This window comes from Physella acuta, unplaced genomic scaffold, assembly GCF_028476545.2.
Source record: "Physella acuta isolate Inbredline_101_S28 unplaced genomic scaffold, ASM2847654v3 ptg000455l, whole genome shotgun sequence".
Lineage (NCBI taxonomy): Eukaryota > Metazoa > Mollusca > Gastropoda > Physidae > Physella > Physella acuta.
In genome coordinates this window covers 258,217-278,446 of record NW_026731974.1, presented here as the reverse complement: position 1 = coordinate 278,446, position 20,230 = coordinate 258,217, and the positions used below count along the sequence as shown (strand labels likewise).

General features: G+C 36.4%; 1 protein-coding gene across 1 annotated transcript; it reads right to left on the bottom strand.

Annotated features, from left to right (window-relative positions):
- Nucleotides 1–670: 670 nt before the first annotated feature.
- On the bottom strand, nt 671–15,846 carry LOC131943426 (fatty-acid amide hydrolase 1). Its single transcript, XM_059303552.1, has 18 exons — nt 15,715–15,846; nt 14,329–14,502; nt 13,918–14,019; nt 13,291–13,347; nt 11,617–11,709; nt 8,638–8,709; nt 8,052–8,113; nt 7,133–7,339; nt 6,482–6,522; nt 5,781–5,905; nt 5,418–5,543; nt 5,174–5,271; nt 4,908–5,007; nt 4,318–4,358; nt 4,092–4,131; nt 3,093–3,204; nt 1,914–2,053; nt 671–1,234 (listed from the first exon to the last, which is right to left on the bottom strand). The coding sequence occupies exons 1-18, from the start codon at nt 15,745–15,747 to the stop codon at nt 1,121–1,123; spliced, it is 1,737 nt and encodes a 578-aa protein (XP_059159535.1). The 5' UTR covers nt 15,748–15,846; the 3' UTR covers nt 671–1,120.
- Between the last annotated feature and the right edge of the window lie 4,384 nt (nt 15,847–20,230).

Below are 20,230 nucleotides of genomic sequence, written 5' to 3'. Positions count from 1 at the left end.
TGTAGACCTTCAACAATTAACAAATGTCATGATTTTTTATAAAAAGGTTGATATTTTTGTTTACTAAACCTGTCCTGCTGTGTCAGAATCATGAGAAATAGTTTTATTTCGTTAAGAGATTTGATGTTATCATGTTTGAAATATTTTTTTACAAGCAACAAGGACCACTACTCGTTTTAATAGTATAGCGTTTGTAATTTGTTTGTAGCTTCCCTTTAGTATTGATACTCTTCACATAACGTAATTTAAGTTAATGTTGATTTAAAAAAAAATCTTTGTAAGAATCACATTTACATTTTTCTCTTTTAAGTATAAACACAGAAACAAGTGTAGCCTTTAAATTCAACTTTGCAGCCCAAGTTTTTTTATCCCAAATTATTAGCTCAAGCTAAATGTATTTTAGTTGGTTCAATATACAATGTGATAATATCATATTGCAAAATATTAAAATATCATTTAAAAACAAATAATATAATCATAAAAAAAATTAAAATATTTAATATCTGTATATGTCTTTAATGCATGAATAACCATTACATATTACATTTACAAGAATATAACAGAATATGTCTTTAATTAAAGAATAACCTTTACATATTACATTTACAATTACAAGAATACAACAAAATAAAAAAAATATTTTAACTAATTGTCTTTAAAGTTCTCATGATTGTCCAATGTAAGAAAAATGAGTATTAGTTTGTTGTTAAATGCATTTTAAAAAATTAAGTTGTCTTTCATCAGAACTTTATTTCAAATTATTAAATATATTAAAATAATTTACAGTGACTGAATTTCAAATATTTTTTATTTAACATAACATACTTAGCATCAGTTTGAACTGGATAAGTGAATCATTATTTTGACTTTTAAAGAAATTTTATTTACAAAATTTAGTAAAAATCAAAAGATAAAATATGTTACAAGAAAAATGTACAGAAACTGTAGGGACGTGGATCGGTGTCTACTTATTAATGTCTATGTAAGTGTAAGGAAGTGCCACACATTGTCACCTACTGAGTGTCTACTTGTTCATGTCTATATAAGTGTACGGAAGTTCCCCACTGTGTGCCTACTTATTCATGTCCATGTAAGTGTAAGGAAGTGTCACACTGAGCGTCTACTTATTCAAGCCAGTCTCCAGTTCTTTCATCAGTTTGATCAAGACCTCGTCCATGTAAGGAAGAGCCACACATTGAACACCTATAGGCAAACCTTCAGAGCCTTTGCTTATCTAAGAGTAAAGACAACATCAAATGAGAAATAAAGTTTGAAAACAGATTTATCCTCTAATGGGACAGCATGGCCTAAGATAGAGAGCTAGACTGCTAATCTGAAAGTTTTGAGTTCAAATCCCAGTTCAAGACAATCGAACGTCACTAAGTCCATCCTGCTTTGATGGGTACTTAACTCACTTTAGGGAAACAAAGGCAGCTGGGCGTAGTGCTGACCATACTATCTTTTCATATGGGAGGTCACAGAAACAGGTGAACTCCTCTTCACTTGTCCCATGGACTTAAATGTTCAAAAAGGGATCTTTACTTTTTTTTTTAAACTGAAACCATCTACATATTAGAAAAGTTAGCTAATTAAAATGTTTGTTTTAGATGCAAAGTAAATTCTTATTTCTTAAACTTTTTAATTAGCTTTTTTCTACATGCATGTTTTCTTCATTAAACCAGCAACTGTAGGTAGAATTCTGGGTTAAAGAAACTATGACCACTTTAACTTAAACACATAAACCAGTAATTTAACTCTTGGTTAATGAGTATTTGAAAATACTTTTTAAATCTTTGACCAGTAAATGAGCCCATATTTTAGGCCATTTATGACATAACTACTTCAAATCCGACATATTGGCCAGTTAAATTATGTAAAACAAACGAGAACCATATAGTTACAACACCACTGACCTCCTGAATGTGCTTCTCTGCCGAGTTTCTGGCGGGGTAACTTTTCATGTTGACCACATCTTGTTGTGTGACCTGGGTCGCTGGGACAACACCACAGGGGAAGCCCATGATGTTGTAGACAGTTGTGTATGTGACTCCCACTATTTGATAGATATATAATGGTAAATAAAGGACACAGTTGTGTATGAGACTCCCACTATTTGATAGATATATAATGGTAAATAAAGGACACAGTTGTGTATGAGACTCCCACTATTTGATAGATATATAATGGTAAATAAAGGACACAGTTGTGTATGAGACTCCCACTATTTGATAGATATATAATGGTAAATAAAGGACACAGTTGTGTATGTGACTCCCACTATTTGATAGATATATAATGGTAAATAAAGGACACTGTTGTGTATGTGACTTGCACTAGTTGACAGATATATTAGTAAATAAAGGACAGAGTTGTAAATAAGGACTATGAGCCAACTAACTTTTATGGAAGCTACAACAAATCTATTCCCAAAATCCTATAATTTTTATACAGTAATTACATTTTTGAGGTTTTATTCCAGAATTCTGTACTAACAGTTTTATAACCCTTACCATGAAAAAATTTCATTCTCATTAAAAATAACATTTTTAGATCCTCCTGCCACTAATCTATTATTCAGTATTAAAACATCACTATATAATTTTAAAAAATTATAATAAAGAGATTCTGGTTTTGAAATATAGTTAACACAAATTAAAAATTGTGTCTAAACTGATTTTGTACATAAAATTTTAAAACTAGTCTCAAAAATCGAGTAATGATTTTAAAATTCATTTCCTACAATGAAGGTAGTTATACATTACATATTTAATTATATTCTTTTTGTTTTTATACATAAATTACATTCATTTTGTCCATTTAATTTAATATTAATATTGTAGATCAACTAAATGTATCAAAATTGTCTAACCCCTTGAGAGTGTTCTCTGAAGAGAAAAACATGAATGGACAACCTAAAAATGTATTATCCTTTGAAGAGAAAAACATGAAAGAAACACCAACAGGTGATCTTCCAAAAAGAAAAACATGAAAAAAAACCCTACCAAAACACAATCCTTTAAAAAGAAAAGCATGAAAGAACCCCCTACCAATACATGATCCTTTAAAAAGAAAAGCATGAAAGAAACACCTACCAATACATGATCCCTCCTGATCAGCTGGCCAGGCAGCACATGGAAAAGCTGGACATATCAGAGCATCCAGCTGCAGCTTCTTCCACTGGGCAATAAACTGTCTGGTATATTTCTGTTGAGAGGTAATATCACAATAAACTGTCTGGTATATTTCTGTTGAGAGGTAATATCACAATAAACTGTCTGGTATATTTCTGTTGAGAGGTAATATCACAATAAACTGTCTGGTATATTTCTGTTGAGAGGTAATATCACAATAAACTGTCTGGTATATTTCTGTTGAGAGGTAATATCACAATAAACTGTCTGGTATATTTCTGTTGAGAGGTAATATCACAATAAACTGTCTGGTATATTTCTGTTGAGAGGTCACAACACTAAATTGACCTAATAGAATTTGGCTAAATATCACAATAAACTGTCTGGTATATTTCTGTTGAGAGGTCACAACACTAAATTGACCTAATAGAATTTGGCTAAATATCACAATAAACGGTCTGGTATATTTCTGTTGAATCACATGATTAAATTAACCTGAATTTCGTGAAATACCACAAACAATAAAAAAATGATAGTAATAAGGACAAATAATATGCAATCGTTATTTATTTAAAGGATATTTTAAAAATTGGGAGTGAGTTGAAAATACAAAGTGATTAGTGAATTTTATTTAAAACAATAAAATGTTGTGATTAATGACTTGGCTATTTTAATTTCTAATCAGATATGTAGTAGTTTCTGCCTAATCTAAAAACATATCTAACAATATATCTTATATAAAAAATATTTACTTTGAATAGTTATCATTTCTTCGTGTTCTACCTAGGTAAAGCTAATAAATAGTAGGCCTACTATGTTATTTTTTTATTAACATTTTTAATGTTTTATTTGTACTCCTTATAAAAGCTAAATGTCTTATAGAAAAGAGCATTCATTCATAATTTTTTAGTTCATAAAAATTAAAATTGAACAAGAGTTATTCATTTTTATCTACCTTACCTCTACATCTTCATTTTTATTCCACCAATCACAGATTGATCTAAAAAACAAAAAAATCAACAAAAAGAATTTCTTTAATTTCATGTACTATAACAAACACAATCTTTCTGAATTAGCATGTTGTAAGTTATTTAGATAAAACAAAATAGCTGAAAATTATGGATTGGATATCACTACATTTATAAAGTGCAGATATATTTATTTTTTTCAAATTTTATCATGTTACCTTGGTGCTTGTGCCCGGACTAATGCCTTTTCTATTGGATGCTGAGAAAATAGGAAACCCGACTCACATTAACTTGTAGAATACATTTTACACATGTACAAAAATAACATGTAACTCTGCCAATGAAAAGGTGTGGTTATTTCAAATGGTTATTTTAAGTAGATAATAACCAGTTTGAAAAATTATTTGTAAATTGAATTTTAGCTCATTTATGTTGTTTGTAAAGTCTGGCTACCATGTAAGATATAAATGAATTAAGTCCAGCACAACCCGATCTTTTTCAAGTCTATATTGGCTATATACATGTGGATAAAATTGTTGGGGGTGGGGGGAGAGATACAGTCATTCTGAAGCATTCATGTTTTAAAAAAAACCTTAAAAGACTTATATGATTACTTGATATCGTACATAAAAGAATTTTCTATAAACAGCATGAACATACCAACTAGCATCATGCTCATTCTATTTAGGCTTTTCACCTGAGTTTTCTTAAATACCTTTCTATTTTCAATTTTTTCATGTACTTAAATTAATTATCTGATATCTTGTTTAATATTGTATTATGACCAGGATAAATGTACATAACTTACAAGGAAAAAACACAGCTTGCTGAGCAGTTTCCTAAACCAAACTGGCTTGTTGTATAAAGTTATTAGTTCTTGAACACTAGGGTCTTGTAAGTCATTGACTCTATAATCAAAAGTAGAAGAAAATCATTTGCTAACACCGTAAATAATGCTAATCTGATATCACTAATAAAAGATATAATCTTAAATTATGCAAATTAATGTAACATCCGACAAAATATCTTTAAATAGATTAGAAAAAAAACCCATCAAATAAAGTAAGAACGAACAGAATATCTTTGGCCATTTTTCCGTCGTCACCAAGCACCACACCAAGAAACAGCTTCTCGAAGGCGTATTCAACATCAAAGGGGGAGAACTCCACAATCTAGATTTTGAGAAAAATAAAAATTGTTTCCCTTGGATATCAAGAAATACGTTTTAACAACAAGAACCGAAACTTAAACCATATAACTATAACCCATAATTTTCTTTGCCTACGAGTGTAATGATAAATAAACTTTAACTGCTCACCGTGTGCCCTAGGTTAGCCAGGGTTTGTTTAGCTAGCTCGACTGCCCGACACACGGCAGGTACAGGTTCTACACAGCCATCACTGACGTAATAGCCGATTCTCATTGGCTTTTTGGATGCGTACAGCTGAGGGCGTTTTAATATTTATATTTAAAGGTAGAATGAATATATATATATATATATATATATATATATATATATATATATATATATATATATATATATATATATATATATATATATATGAATGACAGTTAGAAAAGTGTTGTGTACAATAGATGAACGTCACCTAGAAAAATATTTTTTCCCACAGACTGTGAAACTGAACAGTTAAACAACGGAAAATATCAACATGGACGATACCTCCTCTCTCCAGAGAACAGGAGCCAACAAAGGGTCAAAGGTGCAGACTTTAGGGCTCAACATGGCCCTCATGAAGGCTAGCACAGCATCGACATCCCGGCCCATGGGCCCGTACATTTCAGCGACTGTTTACAGGGTGATAATCAAGTTGTAATAGAAGAAAATCGAGTGAAAAAAGGGAGACAATCAAGTTTTAAAAAAAACAACAACACGAAGACATATTTTGACTTCAACACTAATAATTAAGTACGAAAAAGAAGAAGAAGACTGACTAATCAAGTTTTTGTGAATGACTGTCCACATAAAGTGCTGGATAAGCCCATAGACAACTATCCACTAATTAATGTACTTAAAATCTCTTATTAATCCCTGGATACGATACTTTACTATTTCTACATTTGTAATACAATGGATCGCAATCTTGCATTCATAAAATAGGAATTACCAGCTCACAGAGGAGCCCTATAAATCTAAGTATTTCGTTTTCAAAATTTAAGGAGACATAGGGAGTCTTCCAAAAACAGAATCAAAAGTTGTTTTTAGTTTAGTGGCAACATCGCAGACAGAAAGTAGGACTTATCATGTAATGTACGAGGTGAATAAAAGACATCTAATACAACATGCTACGATAAAGATATTCAAGATCATGATGTGGGGTAAGTATCCAACTATGATATTTTAAATTTCAAAGAAAAACTTACTAGTAGTGATGTGTTGTCCATATGAGAAGCATCCGTGACCCCTATAGAAAAGGTTAAGGGTGAAATATTTGAACTAATATTATTATAAGAGCGGCTTGTTCTGCCCAACTTATGTATTCATCTTTAGAATATGGATATATAAATGAAACATTAACATTTTTGTAATTGAACCATTCATTCATAAAATTGCCGGATTTAAAGCACTTAACTTTATTAATAGAACTGATTTTTTTGTTGTTGCCCAACTTGTCTATTCAACTTTAGAATATGCATATATATATATAATTAAACCATTAATATATTTGTAAGTGAACCATTCGTACATGCAATTATCTGAGTTGAAGCATTTAACTCTATAATTATGATGCTGCTTGTAAAATCCCCCCCCCCCTACCCCACCGCAGTACATTTTTTAAAGGAATGTTGTATATAATTATTTTCATAAATAACCCCCACCCTACACACTAACAAATAACAAATAAAGCTGAACGTGCATCCGTCGCAGTGTCTGGATGTTAGGAGTCCCAAAATTTGGTCCTATAACTATAACAGTAAATATCCCATTACAATTCAAACTGATAAAGGGCCACTACTAGGTCCCGACAAGGTCCCAGCACGAGTGAGCTGCCCCTGCCTGCCGTTAGTACTCACGAGATACGTTTTGCTGTGGGCTTGACCCCCACGATCCCACAGAGGTGGGCCGGGATCCTGTTGCTGCCGCCCATGTCACAGCCGACGCCCAGGATGGAGCCCCCTGCGCCAATCAGGGCGCCCTCTCCACCCGAGGACCCCCCGCTGGTGCGATGTTTCTGGTGCGGGTTGTAGGTGGTCCCGTAGATAGGGTTGTAACAGGAGATGCTAGGGATTCGATGAAATTGATTTTCAGAAAACATACATCAGCAACCACACTAAGCAAGGGTTTCTTTCAAACATTTTTCCCAGTGAAGAGGGGGGGGGGGCTAAAAATTCCGATAGAGGAGGAGGGATACTGGTTATATTACACTGCATGAATTATAAAAGTTCCCTTTTCGAACCTGATGGGCCATGTAGCAAGTGAAGTAGAGTTCACCTGTTTCTATGAACTCGGCATATGAAGGGATAAAATGGCGAGCACTATGCCAAGCCGCCTTTAAAAATTTCTTTTGCCAGGGTTGGGGGTGGATTGCTCAGGGTGGGGGAGGGATAGGGGGCATTGCCGGAGAGATTTCTGAAAGAAAAACTACACTAAGCAAAAACATTTCATCAGCACCATAAACGAATATGAATTTGTGTACAAAAAAATATTGTTGAATGGCTTAGGAAACAAATCGTGAACTATCAGGTTTTTACACTTTTACAAATATAAAAAATAAACTAACATTATTTGAGTAGCCTGCATATTGTATGGATCATAAGTGCTAGATTATTCTATTAAATATCAAATAGCCGCATGTCGAATCAATTAAATTTTTAAAAATTAAAATAAACTTTTTCCCCCGTTAAGCTATTTATTGCGTGTAATATCTAGGCGACCAGCATTGTAAAAAGCTAGGTTTAAAGCTAGACCAACATTCCAGTATATAAACCTCACCTCATCTGAGCCTGGGAGAGGTTGGTGCGACAAAACGGAACAGCGCCGAGAGCAACCAGCATCTATGTGAGCAAAGAAATAAAATCTGTTATCTATTAGACGATCAAGGGGCGAATATTTATTCACATGGGGTGACAGTTAGCGTTAGCGTTATCATCTTTGTGCAGCAGGATTTTGGGCATTCAATGTACATTTATATCGTGTAAACATGGTTCTTATGCCCACCCCCCCCCCCCCCCCCCATCACCCCGAAACACGCCCAACCCCTTCCCCGCGAAAGAAGCATTGTGTAAATATACCTTTACCAGTGTCCTACGCCCCCACCATCCTAAACGAGTACAATTGAAGAAAATGAATTATGTACAAACGACGAATGTATCAAAACGTTACCTGAACAATGACCCTGTCCTCTCACCCCCCCCCCCCTAAACGAGTACAATTGAAGAAATGCACACGACGAATGTATCAAAACGTTACCTGAACAATGACGCTGTCCTTCCCCCCCCCCCCCCCCCCACACACACACGCAATTAGTGCAATTGAAGAAATGAATTACGTACACACGACGAGTATACCAAAACGTTACCTGAACAATGACGCTGTCCTCCGTGTACATGTCGTCAATGAAGTAGGAGCAGCCGGTGTTACAGTCACTGCCCTGTGGGGAGGGGGGAGTGGAGAGGGGGTAAGACAGGTGAGTGGTCAACGAAAATTATACAGGTGAGAAAAGTTATCCATTTATAATTTACTTTAACTTGGCCTTTTTGCTGTCGGCTTTTGTCTCGTCAGCTATTGTCCGTGTCGGCCTTTTGTCCGTGTCGGCCTTTTTTCCGTGTCGGCCTTTTGTCCGTGTCGGCCTTTTGTCCGTGTCGGCATTTTGTCCGTGTCGGCCTTTTGTCAGGATCCCCTATATAAGTTCACACACGATTACCTGTCTTTGTACAGTTTACCAAGATGTGTACAAGGAGAGTTTACACATATTTACATGACTGTGTACAGTTTACTTAGATGTGTAAAAGTGTGAGTTTCCACACCGTTATATGACTGTGTACAGTATACTTAGCTATGTACCCATGAAGTGTTCATTCCTATGTTTAGACATATTTCACCCAACTACAGGTCAATATACATCTTATTCACACAGCTAGGAAATATAAGGAGTACTTTATAAGATGCGCTAATTCATTATTGATTATCGTTATTTGTTATCAACTATTTTATTTTAATTTTATTTTTCAAACCATATAAATCGTGTTTGTATCATGAGACATTTGTATTTCACTTATGAAAACAGCTAGAATTTTAAACGTTGTATCATTTAGGTTCAATTTATTTTTCATGTGAAAATAACGGAAACCATGTTAGTACTCAAAATGGGCATTGGAGACATACAACATACGTAACTTTCAAACCGTTCAGCAGCGTTGAATGAGTGTACAGCACTATGATTAAGTGCACATCATGGTATTTGGAGCGTGTATTTTATAACGTTCTTTAGTGTCATGAGTTCAGCTTTAAAAATAAAAAAATAACCCAAATATCGATTAGCGCTTTAAGGACCAAAAAAAAAAAAACAGCTGTGGTATTAATTAATTTAAAATTATTCAGCGTTCATGTCACAGTGTGGACATCTGGTGAAGGTTAATGCAAATAATCAACGAATGACCAGACACACAGACACACTTACACACACACATACACAAATAGCTGGTCATTAATTTGTATCTCCTTCACATCAGTAATAAGTTTAACAATTTTTAGCATTATCGATTTTCTGTGTGCGGTTTTGTGTGTTTTTGTGTGATGCCCCTATGACGACACAAGAACCTGATACGTCTAGATACCATCACGCAACCTACAGGTGCGCAAAGTTAGGTCGAGAGATTAAATCTTGCAGTGGCGGATACCAGGCGGTTGGTACTAGGGTTAAAAATGGGTGGGGAGGGGGGGGGGGGGGAATTAATTAGCCAATTAAAAAAATATTTTAAAACGTTTTGGTTTAAATAATAAGAGCTACGAGAAAATTCAATATAAAGTTTATATTGAACTTTTACGTAGCTTGTATTTATTTAAAACAAAACGTTTTAATTTTTTAAAATGGTTAATTAATTGACCTTTTTAATAAAGACAACAAAAACGCTTAAAACCCCCTAACGTTCTATATAGATTTATAATCAATAGTATACTTTAAAATGTATAGCCTAAAATTTTACGTAGAATAAAAAAATGCAGCATCCATAGGAAAATTTAATATTTAGTTTCAATATATATGATACATAAATTTCCATAATTAGAAACTGAAAAGGATGTTACAGTTGTAGTTGTAGCACTAAAAAAAGTCATAGAATTTGAAATGTATTTCATATACAGAGCATCATACAAATGTTTGGGTCTTGGAAATTCAAGGATGAATTTGGCTTGTGGGACGGTGCGATTGATGTCATGAACAGGACAAGATGGGCTTAATCTGTGGTTCATAGACTTTCTTCCAGGCATCTACCCCCCCCCCCCCCCACCACCATGAACGAGATGGAATTTATATAGTAAACATATACTTTTACTAGTGTCCGCCCCCCCCCCCCCCCCGAAAATATCAAGTGCCCCCCCCCCCCCCCACCCCCGGAGAAAGAGTCTGGAAGAAACACTGATGAGGCATATTTTCCTGTTCGTGCCCAAGACACATGGGCCAGATAAAGTAGAGCATATGTGTCAGAGATCACGACATATGGAGGGATAGTGTGGTAAGCACTTTGCCCAGCCGCTTTTGCTTTCTCTAACGTTTTACTGACATCGAACCCGGATTTGAACTCGAGACCTTCACCTCTAGCTCTTAAACGATAGGCCACGTCGTCCCATTAATATATGGGATGACGAAATATGTAACTGATTAACGCTTCATTTTAATGTCATTGTTTTCAACGGAATGTATTTAAATGTAAGCACTAGACATTCTGAATATAGTTCGCCATAGAATAGACCGGTGTAACTCGTGAAGTAAACATGGTGCGCCATATACGAGCTACAATGATCTTAGGCTGATTGCCTGTTGTACTTTCACTCAGGGGCGTAGCGAGGGGGTTGGGCCTGGGGTGCGGACCGCAAATCGAAAGTTTGAGGGGTGGTGCAAATCGAAAGTTTGAGGGGGGGGGTGCAAATCGAAAGTCTGAGGGGGGTGGGTGCAAATCGAAAATTGAAAGTTTGTCCCCGGGAAAGGTCGCTACGCCTCTGGGGGGGTGACACCATTAAGTGCCGCACCGGGTGACACCCGACCTCGCTACGCCACTGCGTTCACTCCTAAAATAAAAACAAATTTTAGTATAACAATAATTGTTGTCTCTATATTTTAACTCGTAGGTTTTTTTTAATTAGTGAACAGCAAGTAGATTGTTGTGATATCTTTAAAGTACTCTGGTCGATTTACTTTAGAGGCCTGACGCGTGCCTTCAGCCACATCAACGTTATCATTTAGTTACGCACCAAGACCAACACAGAACCAACAGAAGCCCCATGAAAAGGTTAATTAAAAACAATTATCGTGATAGAGGTCAAGGTGGTTTTTGCTTACCGCCACTCCTATTGCCTCTTTAAGGCTGATGGGTATTCCATGTAATGGTCCTCTTTCGTTGGGGGGCACGGAGTCTAGAGTTGCCGCCCTTTCCTGTACAACAAAATAGACATTTTAGTTATCAAAACCTAATGGATATAGCCATAGGATTGTCTTCGGTACTGCTTGAACATGGCATTACCCCCCCTCCCCGTCAATTGCTCCCCGGATAATCCCCATCCCCGACAATGTACTAGACCCTGCTTGATCATGGTATTCGTAGGTTTAGATAAAGAAATATCCCCATCGACCCTCCTGCGACTCAATTATTGGGTATTTGGCTACCATTAGACAGTACAACAAGTCTTTAATTTATTGTATGAATGGATGTACGTGTGACACACTTGTTTAAAATGATCAACCAGTCGATGAAAGTAAGAACTAATTTTTTATAGGCTGATCGTTGGGGCGCCACTCCATTCTCCTCTGTCTTTTGCTACCCTCAGGGACCCTCCCTCTAGTAGTGTCGAGTCTAGTATAACTTGTCTGGATAGCTTTTTCGATTATATGAACTGAGGTTTACGGGTACAATAATTCCAAATACACAACATAAAATACGTGAGTTGAATCAGAATGTTAAAGCTTACACAACATGACAATAACTGAGTGAGTTGAATCAGACGGTTAAAGCTTACACAACATGACAATACGGGGGTGAGTTGAATAAAAATGTTGAAGCTTACACAACATGGCAATAACTGAGTGAGTTGAATCAGACTGTTAAAGCTTACACAACATGACAATGCAGGAGTGAGTTGAATCAGACGGTTAAAGCTTACACAACATGACAATACGAGAGTGAGTTGAATCAGAATGTTAAAGCTTACACAACATGACAATACGAGAGTGAGTTGAATCAAAATGTTAAAGCTTACACTAATGACAATAACTGAGTGAGTTGAATCAGAATGTTAAAGCTTACACAACATGACAATACGGGGGTGAGTTGAATAAAAATGTTGAAGCTTACACAACATGACAATAACTGAGTGAGTTGAATCAGACGGTTAAAGCTTACACAACGTGACAATACGGGGGTGAGTTGAATAAAAATGTTGAAGCTTACACAACATGACAATAACTGAGTGAGTTGAATCAGACGGTTAAAGCTTACACAACATGACAATACGGGGGTGAGTTGAATAAAAATGTTGAAGCTTACACAACATGGCAATAACTGAGTGAGTTGAATCAGACTGTTAAAGCTTACACAACATGACAATACGGGGGTGAGTTGAATCAGACTGTTAAAGCTTACACAACATGACAATAACTGAGTTGAATCAGACTGTTAAAGCTTACACAACATGACAATACAGGAGTGAATTGAATCAGACTGTTAAAGCTTACACAACATGACAATAACTGAGTGAGTTGAATCAGACGGTTAAAGCTTACACAACATAAAATACGTGAGTGAGTTGAATCAGACTGTTAAAGCTTACACAACATGACAATAACTGAGTTGAATCAAAATGTTAAAGCTTACACAACATGACAATAAGAGAGTGAGTTGAATCAGAATGTTAAAGCTTACACAACATGACAATAACTGAGTTGAATCGGAATGTTAAAGCTTACACAACATGACAATACGAGAGTGAGTTGAATCAGACGGTAACATCGATCACTCACCTGTGCTGTGATGATAAACTCCGTGACACAGTTTAACTCAGCGTGAGCTTGTAAGGCCTGGCTCCAACAGTGACAATAACAAGTCGTTAATGGTATATTTACATTTTAGATTACAGTAGGGTAGATATGTAGAGTAATGCTAATAATGAATCTAGAGTTCAGCAGCGTTTCATTCAGATATTTTTCTACAGGGGGGGGGGGGCATTTGAAAATTTCAGGAGGGGGTAGCTTGGGGGTTGGACTAAAAAATCTCTGGAACGGAGGGGGGGGGGGGGGGGGCGACGGATACTATATAAATTATATTTCATTCTTGGGGTGTCTTTGAGGGATTAGGTGGGTACGAAAATATGGCTGAAAGAATCTCTAGAGTTCAGTTCCAGCTCTAATCTGAAGGTTTCTCTAAAACTTATGGTTTGAATGGTAGCTTTGCGTTGTATGGAACACGCGATTATTCTCTATAGCCACAAACATAGATAAGCTCTCCATTAACCGTTATAAATTTCGTACAATTTGAAGTCTATCAGTTGCATGACAGTTTTTAATGATTTATTAAAAAACAACTGCTTTAATTAAGCCGTGCTTATACTGATATGTGACCGTATTAACACAACTGGACATAGTTCCTACCTTAGCCTGAAAGGCCAACAGTACCTCCGATGGTTTCAGGTCACCTGCTTGTAATCTTTTCTGCAGTTCCGAGAAAGGCAGATGGACAATGTCCGTCTTCACCTGCTCAAAGATTTGTAAGGTCCTTTTAGTGTGAGGAACACATAGATATGCCCGTCTTTTTTTTTCAACGAAATCAAATACCAACTTTGGTTCCGAAGAAACGAAGTTTGGAAGTTACTAGAAGATTTAATAAAAAATTTAGACTAAAAATTTACGGCTGTGTATGAACAAATCACTTAGTTTAATTTATTTCCTGCCTGGACAGTTATTATGTAATTTATTTTCAAAGATACGTGTAGATTAATTTTCCTCAAAACGTTATCCGTATATTGTCTAACAAACTACATGATTTAAAAAAGTAACATTAACCTTCTTGCTATCTACCAATCGTTGGACGTGATGGATTGTTTCCCTTGACTTGAGTTGTCTGCGCCTGATTTTTTCCTTGGTTTGAGCCAGCTTGTAAGTCCTGTACAGGTATTTGGTACCTAAAGCACCAACAACAGCCGTGGTGCCAACAGCCGCCATCTCCATGTACCCCGTCTGTGGACACACCCGCTAGTTAAATACGTGAACAAAACACAAATCAACAGTCTATTGACAGGGATATCAAAGTCCGCAAATGATGATGGATTGGGAATACACTGAGAAGAATGATATCGCGAGGAAAGCATTTGAATGGAATTTCCAGGGAAAGAGGAGAGTAGGCCGGTCAATGAAATCCTGGAAAAGAACAGTAGAAGGTGAGGCAGTGGCTGCCGGGCTTACGTAGGGGCAAATAAAGAGAGCCGCCCAAAACCGAGTCCGGTGGGGAGGTGTGGCTGCCGCCCTTTGCTCCCCCTAAGCCATGAACGAATAAGTCAAAAATTAGGTATGTAAGCGCATTTACGACAGACAAGTAACGGCGTTGATGGTAACGGGTTTTCGTTATGATTTAGAATTCATAGTTGTATGGAATAACTGTTTGGAAAGTAAAGTCACTCTGACAAATAAACGCTAAAACTAAATGACATTAAAGGTGAGAATTTAATCTTTTCTTAATTTTACTCTTTTAGTTTTTGTCAGACATTTTACTCGGTCGGGGGTGGGGAGGGTGAAACTTTCGATGTAGTGGGAGGGACGGACACTGATTAAATCATGTATTTTCTATACATTATTTTCTTTTCACTATGGGGAAAGTGAACGTGCACTTAGAGGATGGGTCAGTGCCTTCCCCTTCCCCAAGGGTGGCCTGAAAGAAACTACGTGTAATGAGTGTACGGTCAGAGAATGGGTGTAATTCTGAACATATTTCCAATAATACGGCGTATTGAGTCCTCTGAGAACTGACAATCACGCAAGAGGGGTTAAAATTGTATATATCTTCTTTTTTTTAAATTAGATACACTATCGCAGTGGCTCTTAACCTGGGTTCGATCAAAACTAGGGGTTAGGCGGAGGTCAAAGACACCTACCCGTCTCATAGTAATTCACGATCGGATTTTTGACTATTAAGAAAAGTTCGGGGAATGCGCATGCGAAACTGGTGGGGGTCAGTATCTCCAAAAAGTTAAGAACCACTGCACTATCTTTTAATGAGCAAACAAAACAGACATTGTATAGTGACTAAAAGTAACTATTGTTAATTTAGGCCTACACGTGAATCTGCGCTGATAAAATAAGTTATCGCAAGTCGAAGTACCTGGTTGAAAAACAGGGAGGGACATAACGGACCACAAGTTTAAACATCGTTAGATGAGGACAGTAGACACTCACCTGAAATAGCAAGTCCAAGAAATTGTGCGCCATCCTTCTTATCAAATTTCTGTATTACGGTTTAGATAAATCAATTCAGGTTGTACCAAGAAAGTCTTACCACAAGGTTGCTGCCCCTGGTATGATTTTCACAAGTTCCTAAGTGGTCGGTAAAATAAAAAAACTGTTAACAAAATGAAAGAGGTCATGTCATGCTCTTATCTTAAGTACCTGAACCAAACTTCTTGTAACAAAAAAATGGCTGATTAAAAAAGTCAACGTAGCAAGGGTACCTGTAACAAAAAATGTTTCTGCCACTCCGATTACGGTATTTCTATTTTGTTATTGAAAACGGGTAACAGTTGTTATTGCTTTGAATTTCTGTACTAAATACTAACCCTTCTAGCTAGAATTACCTCCCCTGAAATGGACGAACAATATAAGCCTACTTATTAAAATTTTTATTCTTAATTTTTTATAAAATTGTATACACTTTTTCAATATAGAAATAAAATGTGAAGTTTATATCCTTTTGATGCCACACAAAATTCTAACACTATATTAATAAAACCAGAATTTCTTTTTTAAAAAAATATTTAATCGATGAAAGTATGTTGACAAAAAATTCTCACCCCTTAGTCTTTCGGTACTTGCATTAAAATTTGATAGTGGGATTACAAGACCATAACATTTCTGTGCGATCCATTGATTCGGGGAAAAATGTGACAGTATTGCCAGGTGTTACGGTAGTTTATCTGTTTTATGGCGCCTGTTTAATCCCGCATGAAAATAATGCCGTACGCCTTGGCTACGAAAGGTTAAATGCTGATTTTTATCTTGCGTTTGTTACGCTGAAAAATAAACAGAGGCGTAGCGACTCATTCCGATGCGCCCGGGGCGAACTATAAAATTTGCGCCACATGGGCGGAAACTCCCCCCCCCCCCCATTTTACTAGTCAATATCCCTTGACAGTTATCATTATGTCACGTCACAAAATTGAAAGCAGTTAAGTTAGTCAGTAAAGCAAAGCTGCAGTCCATTTATTTTAACTGCGACAATCTATCATTCAATAAATCTGCCAAGAATGAGCTTTTTACTAAAAAAAATTTACCCTGTTTGGCGTCCGCCCCACCCGCCCTCCCCTAGCTACGCCTCTGCGCAGAATTTGAAACTTTAAGACTGGGAAAGTGTAGTAACCCATAGCAGAGGCGTAGCGAGGGGAGGGGGGCGGGGGTTGCGGACCGCACCGGGTGACACCATTTAGGGGGGGGGGGTGACACCAAGGCAGAAAATGGTAAAATATATATAGGGGGTGCAAATCGAAAGTTTGAGGGGGAGTGCAAATCGAAAATTGAAAGTTTGTCCCCGGGAAGAGTCGTTACGCCTCTGGGGGGGGGGGTGACACCATTTGGTGCCGCACCGGGTGACACCCGACCTCGCTACGCCACTGACCCATAGTAACCCACAGAAGAAAAACCAACATAAACACCCTCTTTGTTAGACCAGCTTGTCTAATCCTTTACCAGGCCCAAGTCACGGGCCAGCAGCCTGAGTCTACAGATAGGCACGAGTTACTGTTTCCCCAGCAATCTTTACGGAGCCACAGTGCAAGGTTGATGTTGTCTTGTTGAAACGTACCTTGTATTTCTTACAGTTATAAAGAGGTTAAATAATAAATTAAATCTTGAACTGATGACACGCATCAAAATTGGTTAAATTTACAAATTCATCTTTTGACATATATTAAATATATTAAAGAAAGGTTAAATTTAGATCCAATAGTATATATATATAACTTTTGTTTATTCTGAATTTATTAAAGAAAAGTCAAATTTAGATGATGTTCTCTCTTATGTAGAAGGTTGTGTATCTTGTAGATTTGACTTTGACAGAAATATTTTATAGTTAAAATGTTTATATTTGTACCGTGCATCGCTATGCTTTTACCCATGCTGTTGGAGGTTAAAATGTAATGGCTATGTTCGCTGTTGTAGAATGATATTGTTAAACTACATGCCATCGAATGTTTATATGAAACCGTGTCTGTGTCGCCGATGTCATCTCTGGATGTCATTGTGTGTCAGTGTATGACATTGAAAAGCCCGTATATGCTGTATGTGCATGGATAAAATAGAAAAAAAAACAACTATGTGTATGAGGCTTCCTGTTTCAAAGCAATACAAAACATAATTGGCACCTCTCCTCTTTCCATACAAATACTCAAGTCGACGCCTGAACTGGGGACCATTCATCGGTAACCAAACGCTGTAAAGCCGGCGCGTTTTTATTTTGATACAAAAAATACGCAAAAAACTAATTAATTCAGTGTCTAAGAAATGGAGTTCAAGTAAATACTGGATAAATAAGAGGTAAGGGTAGGTTTAGTTTAAGAAGCATACGGCCTATATGTTAAATATAAATGCCCAATATGGGCGATAACGACGTATAAGGGAGATGATCTGAGTAGGTTATGTAGTTTAAACTTGTGGATGATGTGCTTGAAGTGTGTACAGGGATGAGGGGATAAACTAGCGTGTGTTTAGGGTGTTGTGTGTAACATTATATAGGAAAAGGTAATGGAGGAACATAGAGCGGCGAGGGAGAAGCTTGGGTTGAGATGTTGTATTGATGTTTTCGCTGTTGTGTAATGACGAATCAATGAACAAACTATGTATCAAGACGTGAGCAGCAGTCACGGTTGTACAAAAATTGGACTGGAACTATTCGGATTTTTTTTTTATTTTTAATGTCACTTTAAAATCAAATATAATTTGGCCAAAAGAGAACATATTTTATTGGATGAAGAAGGGAATACTATTCAGTTAAAATGCTAAGAATTTCAGTTTATGAAAAAAAGCATATATTTTCAATGCGATAAACAAAATTGATTAGCTTTTAAAATTATTTGTTAATTGTCCAAAAGAGAAAATATTTTATTGGATGAAGAAGGGAATACTATTCAGTTAAAAGGCTAAGAATTTCAGTTTAAACAATGAAAAAAAGCATATATTTTCAATACGATAAACAAAATTGTATAGCTTTTAAAATTATGTTTTAAGGCTTTCTAAACTGTTGATCAAAATTTAAAATGTGCAGAGGATATACATGTCATCTCTAAAATACAGTCATATATTTAGAGGATCGGGTTATTACAAAAAAACTCTGACCCCTCTTCCTAGTTGTAAGGATGTAAGAAAAAAAACAATAAACCTACGAAAATAAGTTAGGTTATTTTTTATTAGGCGTGTTCGATATAATACTAGCACTTAATGCTTAAAAATCAATTTGCAGCCTGTTATATTTTTAAGAAAGCGAAATTCTAAAAAAGTATGTTGCCTATAATTTAATTTGAACTAAAATATAAATCTATAAAATAAAAAAAACGAAAATGTTACATCAACATGTAATATAAATAACCATAAAAGATCATAAGAACTACAGACTAATAAGCCTAAATTAAACTGTAAAATAAAATTTAAAAACTGTGAGTGGAGATACGCTCAGCTCTATCACACACAAATAAAATTTAGGCCACAAGATAAAAACAATGTGACCTGAATGTATTAATGTGTTAAGGACAAAATTAACACTGACAGAACTTACGTGTTCAAAAAATGCGAAACTAATGCAACTTCACAACGTAAACAAGCACATCGCAGTTGTTGTATTTTTTATTTAAAACATCACCTTAATGAAAGTAAACATCCTATAAGTTTATCATTACTTACAACTTCACGGCTACAATTCGCAATGCCGTGTTACGAGAGTGGAGTTTTCTTTCATTCACGGCCCTGCTGACCTACTTCCCCCACGGTTCCCGACCTAAGTGTACCACTTGTGTTTACGGCTGGTGTTCGTTGGGTGCACGCGAGGTAGTGTTGTCGACCTCGGTTGTCCTACTAATTCAAAATAATGTACCCTGATACAAAGAGTTATGCCCCTGGTATAAAGAGTAATGCCACTTTGTATAAAAAGTAATTCCCCCTGGTTTAAAGAGTAATTCCCCCTGGCTGTGTCTACTGTGTCTCCCTGATTATACCCACTCTACTTTAATGTGACGTGGTTATCTTAACGATCTTCTGCGGGAAGTCAATATGACAGACGACGTAGTTAAAAATGAAGTCGAGAAGAGCTTTTATTACTGACGAGAGAGCTCAGATAATTCCAGAATCTCCTAGTTTTTTTATGCTGAAGTATCGAGTTATGTTTGCCTTTTCTAAAATGCAAAAAAAAAAAAATAATAATAATAATAATAACATAACATGTCTTAATTCAAGATGACCAAGAAAAAGTAGTAGCAAGTCTGGAATAACAGTGTTTCTTTCAGGTATCTCTTTGTGGGGTGGGGGCGGGGGAGGGGAGGAGGTCACAGCCTCCCTCTCCTCCAGAATGAAATAGAATTTATATAGAAAAATATATTTTTACCAGTGTCCGTCCGTCGTCATCGTTCCCCCCCCCCCTTCCCCCCCCCGCCCCCCCCCCCCCCGCCCCCGAAGAAAAAAGTCTCAAGAAACACTGAACAACATCCGTCTGTAT

Excerpts from the sequence above, each read along its gene's own strand:
- LOC131943426 (XM_059303552.1), bottom strand. The coding sequence starts at position 15,747 with ATGGCGCACAATTTCTTGGACTTGCTATTTCAG. Across the intron at positions 2,054-3,092 it reads TCAGGAGGGATCATGTATTG|TGGGAGTCACATACACAACT; the intron begins GTAGGTGTTTCT and ends TCTATCAAATAG. Across the intron at positions 1,235-1,913 it reads CAGAGAAGCACATTCAGGAG|ATAAGCAAAGGCTCTGAAGG; the intron begins GTCAGTGGTGTT and ends CTTTACTCTTAG.